The sequence below is a fragment of the Pieris napi genome, chromosome 1 (genome assembly GCF_905475465.1).
Source record: "Pieris napi chromosome 1, ilPieNapi1.2, whole genome shotgun sequence".
Taxonomy (NCBI): domain Eukaryota; kingdom Metazoa; phylum Arthropoda; class Insecta; order Lepidoptera; family Pieridae; genus Pieris; species Pieris napi.
Window position 1 is genome coordinate 10,568,678 of NC_062234.1, and position 12,139 is coordinate 10,580,816.

The 12,139-nt window shown below is 33.3% G+C and overlaps 2 protein-coding genes across 5 annotated transcripts; one reads left to right on the top strand and one right to left on the bottom strand.

Moving 5' to 3' along the window:
* Nucleotides 1–1,227: 1,227 nt before the first annotated feature.
* LOC125053003 (endothelial lipase-like) lies at nucleotides 1,228–5,217 on the top strand. Its single transcript, XM_047654161.1, has 5 exons — nucleotides 1,228–1,401; nucleotides 1,659–1,807; nucleotides 2,878–3,123; nucleotides 4,334–4,664; nucleotides 5,077–5,217. The coding sequence occupies exons 1-5, from the start codon at nucleotides 1,304–1,306 to the stop codon at nucleotides 5,120–5,122; spliced, it is 870 nt and encodes a 289-aa protein (XP_047510117.1). The 5' UTR covers nucleotides 1,228–1,303; the 3' UTR covers nucleotides 5,123–5,217.
* LOC125052985 (sodium-coupled monocarboxylate transporter 2-like) lies at nucleotides 5,181–12,136 on the bottom strand. Of its 4 annotated transcripts, none has more exons than XM_047654123.1 (13): nucleotides 11,777–12,136; nucleotides 11,383–11,542; nucleotides 11,068–11,133; nucleotides 10,945–10,996; nucleotides 10,306–10,373; nucleotides 9,962–10,116; nucleotides 9,643–9,783; nucleotides 9,323–9,541; nucleotides 8,586–8,725; nucleotides 7,811–7,938; nucleotides 6,841–7,007; nucleotides 5,533–5,701; nucleotides 5,181–5,245 (listed from the first exon to the last, which is right to left on the bottom strand). In XM_047654123.1, the coding sequence occupies exons 1-13, from the start codon at nucleotides 11,980–11,982 to the stop codon at nucleotides 5,207–5,209; spliced, it is 1,710 nt and encodes a 569-aa protein (XP_047510079.1). In that variant the 5' UTR covers nucleotides 11,983–12,136; the 3' UTR covers nucleotides 5,181–5,206. The 4 variants fall into 4 exon arrangements, with proteins under 4 accessions (XP_047510079.1, XP_047510093.1, XP_047510104.1 ...); XM_047654148.1 differs by having other exon boundaries at nucleotides 5,182–5,245; nucleotides 11,383–11,531; nucleotides 11,777–11,891; XM_047654137.1 differs by lacking the exon at nucleotides 11,383–11,542 and having other exon boundaries at nucleotides 11,777–12,065.
* Between the last annotated feature and the right edge of the window lie 3 nt (nucleotides 12,137–12,139).

Genomic DNA, 12,139 nt, shown 5'->3' on the forward strand with positions numbered 1-12,139 from the left:
CAATTGAGATAAAAAATATTTAATATATTTAAAATAGATAGATTGTTGATATTCAGAATGTCAGGTTGCCATGGGCGATTAATTATCATTTACAAATAAAATAAAAAACAGTAGCGGTAATCTTTTCTAGGTCAGATTTTTGACTGATTTCAGATTTTTTTGAGCCTCAGATTTTTGTAGCTGTTTCATGATCCTTTGTTAATGTTATAGGCAAGTAGTTGATAAGCCTTCCGTGCCCGACACATGCCGTCGCCTTTTTGGGTCTAATGTAAGCCGGTTTCCTCACGATGTTTTCCTTCACCGTTGAGCGAATGCTATATGCGCACGTAGACAGAAAGTCCATTGGTGCACAGCCGGGGTCGATCCCTACGACCTCAGCCGACAGGATAAGAGTCGCACGCTAAACCCAACAATGCAAGATTTAATATATATCTTAATATATAAGATAAATCTCGTGTCACAATGTTTGTCCTCAATGGACTCCTAAACTACCGAACCGATATCAATCAAATTTGCACACCGTGTGTAGTTTGATCCAACTTAAAAGATAGGGTCAGATAGGATAAGATAAGGATAGATAGAAAAGGTTTAAATCTCAAATTATAGTTGCAATTTTAATTTATTGCTAATATTTGTTGTCTCCTACCGTTTCCCTTGAATAGTTTACTACTATGTAATATAACAAAAACCTTAGCCACAGCAACGCTTGGCCGGTCTGCTAGTAATTTATATATTTTTTGTCCTGAATCCAATAATTAATATTTTAACAAACTTTTCGATTCGAGGCCTTGAAATGTAAAGATTAAATTGTCTAACCTACATTAAATATTACGTATATAAGCAAGATTGGAACAATTCAATCTTAACCTAAAACAATACATTGTTCTGATAAACTGATAAATATTTAATTGTTGTTTGTAACTACTTTGGATTAGTTAATAGAAGATCTTGAAACAATACAAGTGATTTATATCAAAATATTCGTCAACATGAAATTGGTTCTCATAATATTTGGAATAGCATCAGGCAAGTATTAAATTTCAGAATTACTATTTACCAATTTATAGAAACCGTTAGTATTATGTAATATAAATAATAAAGTTTATTGTTAAACGCCCAAACATTATCAATCAATTTATATTAATTTAATAATGTCATGCTTAAAACTAAAAAAGTAACATTGCCTAAATACATACATTTAAAAAATATTTCCATTAATTTAGGTTACACAGCCACTTTAAGTCCCAATGAAGATTATCGAGACGGAGATAGATATTTTTATTTTCCTGGAGATGGAGATAATATGCTTCATTTAGTAGATATTATGGAGCCGATTGATTATAATATAATTTATCAAATTAGAAAGAATCCTATGAGTCATCGTTACTGGTTGTATTCTAGGTAAGACGTTTAAAGAGAATTAACTTATTAATCATTACTTTACTAAAATATATTAGCTTATAAAATCTGCAAGAGAATCCCTTTTGTTCAAATACTTTTATCTCGATATTACGTTAATTAGGAAATAAGTTCAACAAACTAAAACAATTAACACAGTTTAGTTGGCTAGGATTTAATTCTTCAATTTAGTATTCTGTCTCTGCTTCAATGTAATCACACTCATAAAACGGCACAGAATACCCGAATATGTTTAACAGGTATAATCCCACAACACCGCAAGTAATCAGTCACGGCACAAAACAGTCAATCCTGAACTCAAACTTTAATAAAGATAAGGACATCGTTTTCTTAGTTCATGGATGGTTTGGCAGTGGAGATAATAAAATGAATAGAATGCTAACTGACGGTAAGCACTTACTAGAATAAGCAATAAAAATCTTGATCTTTTTCTGTCTTAGCCTAGCTAGAATAACGAAAGAATTCAATTTTAACATAGTCAAATTGCATTGTGCTAGAATAAAAAAAACAATACTCTGAGTTTTAAGCAAATTACTAATAATTACGCACGTTATAAGCTACTCTAAAGGTCAGTACTCACATACGGTATAACTCGATCGAGCTAAACTGTGGAGTAAATCCATGGCATGGGCTTTCGTCCACACATTGAGCATTGATCTATCGAGTGAGGCGCGCCGTTCAGTATTCAACGAACCGTTCGAGCCAAAGGATGACTGTGCAACAAAGGAGACGGTGGCTGTATTTAGCAAGTCTCACAGTGCTTTATAAGAAAATCAATGAAAATGAAAAGAAATTTATCATAACATTCATTTCTCTTATTTTTGTGGGAGTAATCTTTGGACTTGACATTCCATAAACACTCCCACTGTCTATAGGTGTTAATAAAGTCTTCTATAGCGCTTTTGGAATAAACTCGCAAATCCATTTATCTTAGAAACACGTTCAATTACGATAAACAGTACCAGACTGACGCTCGCCTCGCGCCACTCGCAGTCACGTACACACGATCGAGTCAAGATTGACGGCTCGCTTCGAGTAGGTTCGAAGGAAATTACTTTCATTTAATTCCATCGGGCCGGCTCGGTGCGAGCCTTCGAGCTGTGAGTTTTGCGATCCACACGTTGATTTTTACTCGACTTCGAGTAAAACTATCGAGTTACACCATATGTGAGTACTGACCCTTAGGCACAGAAGGATAATCACCTACTTAGCTGATAGAAGATAGGCCTAGGCCTGGAAGGTTGTATATAATAAGCTTTACTTGAAACAGCAAAAAATATGAATAATTTACAGCTTCTTGGGTCGGTAAAAGAATGAGAGATGTATAATTGTGGTGCCCTAAAATTTCAAAAAATATTGACTTCTTAAAGTGGAAATATTTAATAACATAAATATAATTTTATTTATACAATCAAAAATTAATTTAATTTTTTTTTTTAATTTGTAAATTAATTTCAGCATTCCTTCGTAAAAAAGACGTAAATATTATAGTAGTAGATTGGAGTGCTCTAGCAACCAGAAATTATATGACTGCAAAAAGAGGAGTGGCTACTATTGGTCAACAGCTGGGAGAGTTTATTAACTGGCTTTATAAGGAATTTAATGTATCATATAATAACATTCATTTAGTTGGATTCAGTTTGGGTGCCCATTTAGTCGGAAATGCTGGGAAGGCCACCCAAGGTCGCGTTAAAAGAATAACAGGTAAAAATAATACAATGCCACTTTTTATTAATTAAAACCTGTATTACAGCCTGGCCACGGGACATTCGCCGACGCGAATATTCGCGCGGTGCGAACCGCGATGCGTCTAGCGACTGAAATAAACTCATAGCAATGTACTAATCAAGCCACGCGCAACGGCGACCAGCGATGCGACCGGCGAAATGTACCGAGCGAATCGCGCGGGCGACTGACGTCGCGACGGGCGAGCGAAACAAATGCATGAATCAGTACGGTGCAAGCCACGGAGTCGAGCGGCAGTCGCGGCGAATAGAGAAGGGAATAAATAAGTTTAGTCGTGGTCGCGGCGAAAAATGAATACAGAGTTTTTTGTTACTGAAATACTGGCTAGACCAGCTATTTGGAAGTCTGGCCATCCACAGCATTAATTTAATATACCTTAATCTCAAAAACAATTTTTCAGCGGCACTTAAAATTCTATTTGCATTAACTTTTTTCTCCAATTCTGGTTGAATATTCATAAGAATATAATTGAAGGTTTCAATACTCATTCTGGTATACTCAAAAAAATAATTCTGGATATATTCTGAATTTCTCATACTGCTTGTGGAATTCTCCACAATTTCTCCAAATATTAGGTCTTGCACCAAAAGCTATTACTTTCCAAGCAATATCGAGATGATTTCGATAAAGACATTTCGCTGTCGAACTTCCTTACTGGTCGCGGCGGCAAACGTGACTGGTCCGTGGCCTGCAAACGGCCCCGCGCGAATGGTCGCCTCGCCTCCCGCATCGCCGTTCGCACCGCCGATCCCCGTGGCCAGGCCGTTAATTATAAATTGTTATGTTATGTTAATTACACTCATTTTCGATGTGAAAAGGAGATTATTCGACCCTAAAGAATTTGTATTGAATTTATTTCTTTGCCATTAATGGAGAAAATGCTATAGAAAGTCCAAATGTACACTTAATATGAACTAATTTTTAAAACGATTTTTAATTAATTAATTGATGTTACTGATTATTAAATTAATAATACGTTTAAAAATACTTAAAAGAAGATAGAAGATTGAAAAGAAGAGAGGTTTTATGTTGTTTTGCAAAAAATTTTAAGAACAAAACGGCAAACGGGCAACAGACTCCCAATGCCAGAGGACTCGCGAGTGCGTTGCCGGCCTTTTTAAAAATATAAAAAAAATAATAAGCTCAAATTAACACTATCAAATTCTAGGTTTAGATCCAGCCGGTCCCTTATGGAAACATGACAAGAATCGTCTAAATAAAACAGGCGCCCAGTATGTGGAAATAATACACACAAACACAGCATTGTATGGGTTTTCCGAGCTTTGTGGGCATGCAGACTTCTTTCCCAACGGAGGTGATATCATGCCCGGATGTTGGTTCAATGTTTGCTCACACAGCAAAGGATATGAATATATGGCAGCTACAATTTTATATAATCATCTAGTCGCCAGAGAATGCTTCACATTGAAAAATGTGGAAGACGACAAATGCTTTGGAGATATGTATCCCATGGGAAATGGTGTTTTGTCTAAGTCAAGGTAAGTATATTTAAGAGCTTTTTTGTTTCAATATTAAAATAAATTACATTATTGTAAGCCCGAAAAATCGTGACATTTGTCGAATTACAACGCGTTTCATATTACAATTGTAATCGTCTAACTTCATTGCTTACATTTAACTAAAATATTAATTATTTAACACATTTAATACGAAGAGTTGCTTCTTTTACAAAAGTTTATAAAAATATTATTTTCCCTTTTTTACAATTACTAACTAAATTTATTGAGTGACTTGTTAAACAGCTATTACTTAAAAAAATGAAATAGAATCACATTAGGAAAGGAGTCGCATGTAAACCTACTCGTTCTTAAACATTTTCGTTTACATAAGTTCATATTTAAGCTATAATTTTGACTTTAATATATATAAACCTATGCCTTTTTGTTCCAGATCAGGCATATTTCGAGTTAATACTGGCAACCGCTTTCCTTTTTAAATATATTGATATAATATAATAAATTTGTAAATAATACAATTTACCTTAAGTCTAGGATAACAATAAATAAAACATAGCAAGTTCTCATACTTTATTTATGTTTGTCATATACAAATCCGGTACCTAAAAATATTATAGTTATTATTAATTTACTTTACATAAATTAAAAGCACACGCTTATTGATTAATTAAGCTTGCGTTTTTATCTTATGTAGCAAGACGTGGAAATATATCTGCTACATTCCCCAAAATAAAGGAAACAGTAAGCCTCAAAATCCTATCAAGCATATCGAAGCTTTTTGTTTTTTAACCAAATCAATCGTTTCGCAAGAAATCGAACAGTATTATTTAGACTTTATTTTATAAATTTTCGTGTAAACTAGGATTTATTACATTTAAAATTTACATACACATCTTTTATTTGTGATCCATTTTCTTAGCACGGGAGAGAATAGTTTTTCATCTTTTTCGTAAACGGTGCGTTCCCTTAAACTTAGCAAAGATCCTACTATAATGGTTACAGTACACCCCAAAGCCGTCAGCCATAAGTGAGATAGACTGTATATGTAAGGAACGTCTCTGAAAAAACGACAGGACAACTGAAATAACCATAAAAAAAATTTAATTACTCAAATCAAAGGATCCCGAACATAATTGATAGATACCAAAATCAATGCCTAAATCATTTTCATTACTGTGCTAGACTTGAAAATTGGTTATCTGTAAATAATTTACAGTTCTTTTTGGTGAATGTTTTTCCTGTTGATAGAATGTATACAAAAAGCAACCCAGGGTGATAGCTGAATAATGTGTAATACGCAAAGTCTATAACTTTCAATACCCATCCTCACGATTTGTATGCAGTTGGGATGTATCTTTGTATTCGTCACAACAGTGACGTTGGGATTGCTATTGCGAGTTACCGGCGTTGCTAGGCAGTTCATAAGTAGTTTTTCCAGAAACATCCTGTCAAATCATGATATCAATAACTAGTTTTGAGAATTTTTTTATCATATTGATTGATAGTGATTACCATTTTATCTCTACTCCTTGGCCTAGATAATTTCAAATGTATTATTACATAAAATGCTTAGTTTATATAGGTTTCTAATCATCGTAATATCATATCACTCAAATACACAAAGTAGCAAATATCATGTTCAACTAAAAACAACACTTAAACCAGGAGTTCTCTATTCCTAGTGAAGCATTTCGGGTGGTAAGGCATAAAAAGCTAATAGTGTTTTGAATAATGTTTAATAAAGTCAAAAGGCATTTGCTGTTTTAATATATACAAATAGACCGAAGAAAAATATAAATAATAATTAATTAGACAATGACACTCTTTAAATTTTTAAGGGATATAAAGTATTTCTAATTGGATCGTTTCAACTGAAGTAGCAGTCTCTTTTTATCACAGCAAAAATACAATTTGATAGAAAGAGCTAAACTTCTAAAATATTTAAAGACACTAAAATATCGTACATCGTGAGCATACTCTAATATGCTTGCTTTCGTAGCTTAATAGTTTTCTGAACTCGCAAGTCGCAGTGCGACGCATTTGTAAACAGTAGTGTTATTTTTTTTTTAATTTACTCAGATAAAGTTTTTTAATTATGAAATTGTGAAATAATATTTTTTTTTGTATAATAAGCGAGTGACGTTTATTTCTGTGTATATTACTAAATGTAACGTAAATAATGCTGTTAAAATCTTACCCATTTGTTTTAGTTAAATTCCATGCAGGTTCAAATTCATAAGTGCAGTTGTATGTAAACCTCTGTTTCTCTTTGAATACAAGTAAACTATGTGCCTGAGCAAGTTGTGATTGTGCAGCAATCCAGCCAGCTGATGCTATCCCAACAAGACCACCAAATAGGGCACTCTAAAAAAAAGTTCCAACATTTTGCTTTTCAAACACCTATTTATTGTTTTACTATCACTTTCTTATTTTAAAAAAAGTGCGTGAGTACAAAGTACACATGTCAGAAGTGAAACTTCTTTGTAAATTAATTAGTATATGATCACTCTGTGTATTTGTATATCTATATTCACACTGTTTACACACTGTAATGATAATATAAATAAATAAAAAATCTGCGTTTACTGCACAAGACGTTATGCGACAGAATTGCCATCTAAAGTCGTAATATGTAACTACTAAACGAATACATCAGCCAATAGCGTGTATTTTTTCTCGACCTCCCTTACTCTCTCTCTCAATCTTTTTCCCTATAGCTCTCTCCCACCTCTCGCTTAATGGCAGGCACTGTGCGTGATGTGACGTTCGCTCTATCTCACTCTCTCTTTCTCACTTGCTTGCTTACTCTCGCTCCATGGCAATTTGCTTCATGCTACATTCTCCCTTTCTCACTCTCTCTCAATCGGTCTCAATCGCTCTCTCCCTTTTCTTGGACAAAAACGCTGCACATCTTCGTGACGCTATTATTATAATTATTGCGTTTCATCAGTAAAATTTCCCTCATGCGCCTAAAGAAGTTTCACATCAAAAACAGGAGAGTATTCTTGAACTACGATAATAAGAGTTCGATATTTAGGCCGAGTTCGATATTTGTTTATAACGCGTTTGATTAGTTTATACTTGTCGTAATCATTGTTATATAAATTAACGTGACAGTGATTCCTATGACCGAAATATTTTGTATAACCATTTATATCAATACTCACAGTCCCATCAATAAATGGTAAAAATAGTCCCATTAGGAATATCCCAGTTAGAGGTCCCATAGATGCAGAGCATAACGTCATAGCCAATTGCAGTACAGGACCCAACATTTCCACAACAAACACGAGACCTTAAATATATAATAATATAATAACAATCACCAGGGCTACAATTATGAAAATCGTAAGAGTACTGCCCTGCGATTCTGTAACTCACTTCACGAACTCACACAGCGGTTTTCGCATCGGCGGTCGCTCTCAAATCAGTCGTGAAGCAGTCATTTTATGATTTGGCATTCTGAAAAGGTGGGAGCTTGTAGTTTATTGTTTATCAGAATGCCAAATCATAAAATGACTGCTTCACGACTGATTTGAGAGCGACCGCCGATGCAAAAACCGCTGTGTGAGTTCGTGAAGTGAGTTACAGAATCGCAGGGCTGTATTTAATATAATCGTATCGGGGTCGGTTCCCTGTCGGAACGCATTTATAATTAAATTTGTATTATACTCGATGAAAATTGTCTTTGGTAGAAAGCCAAATAAACTTTATGATAGTATTATTCCGTATAATAATTTTATTTCGTAATTATTTGGCAAATAATTTAAAAGGATTATTATATAAACATTACGTTTTTAGAAAAGAATTTAGGTACCTTGTCCTCACTCCTAATATTAATTTAAAATCTCTTAAAATTAACTTATAAAGAGTTGCGTTGTTTATAGGGAGTGTGGGTACAACGAATAGGATTAATATGGTATCATGAAATAATATACATACCAACACATACACATCCAAAAATTACTACGACTGATTGAACTAATATTTGCGTTTGGCGTTGGGTTAACTCCTTGAAAAATGGTTTGCAAAAATCTTCCAATACTACAGCCGCCATAGAATTAAGTCCCGTAGATAGAGAGCTGTAAGTAATTAAAATATTGTAATAGTATCGCATATATAAAATATATAACCGAATTCTAATCAATCGTAAACATGGTCACGACTGCCCGAAACGTCGGGGCAGTTTTATAGTTTAATATTCAGAATAATTAATTGTATAGCTTTGATAATTTAAATAAATTTAGTTAAATTATTGTTACTTTAGTAATAAGTTACCGAATTGATGGTATGTACGTATAGATATATATATATCAAATAATATACATTGAAAGAAAAAAAAACTAATCTTAACAAACTAAAATATATTATTAAAAGGAGTCCCGTTAGGCAAGGTTCCGAAGATACTGGCAGCATTCCCCCTTTGAATAGCTACACTACCTCTTTGTCCGAGGTAGCTGCCAGATCTTCGGTCTCCTGTGATGTCGACTAACCTTTTTGATATGTCTTTATCAAATTGTGTCATGTAGTTCTTTATTTTATTTTATAACGCATATGGAAACAAAAATTAAAATACTTACGTGCCAATAAAATACATATCATATTCATATCTAATATTACATCAAACATATTTTAATCTCTCTCTTCTTTTCTGCAAAAAATCTTATAGTAATGATTACCTGAGGGCAGCACTAAAAACTCCCGCCACGAAAACCCCTGGCATACCTTCCAAATCGCCCAGCACATCCATTACTAATAACGGTAGGAGCTGGTCTTTAGCCAATGCCAACTTGGAGTCAAGGGGATCACAATCATAATATCTAGCATATGCTAGCATACCACTGTAGCCACAAAGTAACATAATTAATAAAACACCAAAGAAAAATCCCCACACAGCCCTGAAAGGAAATTATATTACGTAACGTAATAAAAAATGTTTTAATTTTCAATACTCGGAGTTAAAACTTTTTAATATAATTTTTTAATAGACCTCTCTTACTTTTTAGAAGAATTTAAGTCCGATAACGCTAGAAACCTTTGCATCATTGACTGATTAACAGCAATATTACCAATCCAATGAAACGTGGCCCCTATTGTTACAGCGTAGATAGAATGTCTCTCAGTTAAGTCAAAATTTGATCTGAAAGTAAAGTATTTATTTGGAACAATATCTTTTTCTTTCATCTGTCTAAGAATTCAAATTAACACATCTTCGGATTCTTTCTCCGCGTTATATGGACGCCGTGAGCATAAATTACTAAGCCACAAGGCACTAGGACAATCACCACAGTAGGTTCTTAGTTTTCGGACATACTTACGGAGGAAACTCAATTCTTTTAGTGTTCCAGTTTCTTTGAACGACATTGCCAAAACCTCCAACGATCATAGTGCCCCTGACGATAACTAAAATCATTGCTCCAATCATAACGATAGTTTGAATAACGTCGGTCCAAACAACAGCCTTAAGCCCTCCCTACAAAGTATGAAACTTACATTCTTGATACACAATTCTATTCAGTTCAACACAACTTGAACCGACACTGAATGTGAATTACGAAGATATCGGTAACCTTTAGGCGCATTTTTATTATTTAGGAACAGATTAAATACAATTCATATATCTTGAGAAATCGTATATTGCAATGTTTTGGACAATACCTACCACAGAAGTGTAGAAAATGCATACAAGGCATACAACTGGAGACACTATATGAATATTGACGCCAGTTACTGAAATAAAGATTTGATTAAATTAATTATTACTAGTAAACTTATATTAGTACAGGTAAAAAGTATCATGAAATCTAAAAAAAATGTACTTTTGCAGGATTGACGCCAAAAATCCTAAGCCGCAACACCGGTAATGCGCTACAGATACGTTAAATTCAGAATATGTCAAAGTAATTGAACCTCCTTGATAATGTTAAATTTTGGATTTTGTGTCTGGTGGAGTGCGTAAGGGAAAGTTGGTTATTTTTAATTTAGATATAACCTATATGTAATGGATATAATAATAATAATAATATAAACTTTATTTATGACAAAAGGGTTTGTGACAGAATTCATATATCGCTAGTCTCCAGGGAGGCCCTGTGTAACTAGAAAACAATTATTACGTGGTAAATGTTTAAATTAGTTTAAAAAATATAGTAAAAAAATAATAATAGTAATAAATTTAGTGTTACAAATGAAGTAAATGAGTGAGTGTGTATGCGCATGTATTTGAGAGGGTAGCTGGAAGTTGGAAGTTATTTTATGGATTCGTTCATAAGTATGATAGGATTATTGAATAGATATTTACCTTGATTAAAAGCCAATGCCGGTACGTAAATTACAATAGGCAGCCACGCCAACTAAAATAAACTTTTTATAAAATGGCTGGAAGATTGTATTAAAATTAAAAAGTATAATTTAACTTGATTACCAAATACGTTGTAAATAAAATTGATCCTAATACTCTGATCCTTTTATCGAAACGCAGTTGTAGGTACTGCAAAATAAAATGGTCTAGATAAATACATAGCGTAATAAATAGTAGTAACGGCATCTTTACAAAATAACTTCTTAAAGAAACAAGTAATCTCTCAGGAAATTGTAAATTAATACATACTTACGTGACTTCTTTCAGCTTTCTTACCACGAGTAACAAATATATAAAAATATATAAATAAATTTATTTCTATTCACGAATTTTGAGACGCAATTTCATCCATATCTGCAAATCTTATAGTAAAATTACCTCATAAGCAGACGTTAACTTCAAATCAAACAAAACCGGGAGAAATGTATTACTTATGATAATAGACATCATTAGTGTTCCAATAATTGTGAAAAAATATGACGTTCCGAAAACATATAGCTCTGTTGGTATGCCTAAAAGTGATATTCCTGAAATAAAACTAAAATAATGCTAGAATTGGCTTGACAACGATAAAAAATTTGAAATTTATATTTATTATGTTGTTAGTTTATGTTGTAGCTTAGATTTTTGGTTTTCCCACCCAAAGGAAACTAATATTAATAGCTAAACTATATACATAAACTTATTAAGTCAACGTTATTCTTGTTTTGTTTTGTAAGGTAAAAATTAATACAAATCGAAATTAAAATATCTTTTGCAGGGCCTAACTTACCTCGCAACTAGTGAAAAGCACACGGGTAGTAATTTCATTTTCCTTCCACCCATCAAGTACTCCTGTGGCGTACTTTGTTTCTGTATAAACCCAAAATAAATTCCTATACCACCACAAACACTCAATAATAGAACAAACACCCAATAATCTATCCATGAAAAGTGTTGTAAGGAGGCTTTGAAATTCGAAACTTGAAGTTTTTCCATTTTGATTAATACTATAAAGAAACACGACTTATTTATAGTCCTACACACTCAACCGTAGTCAATTGAGTCGACCGACACATCCTACATAAGCTAAGGTGGTCCCTTGATTAGCCACTTCCTATTTTGTTTGTTCGTTCAATTTATTTATAGACTGTAT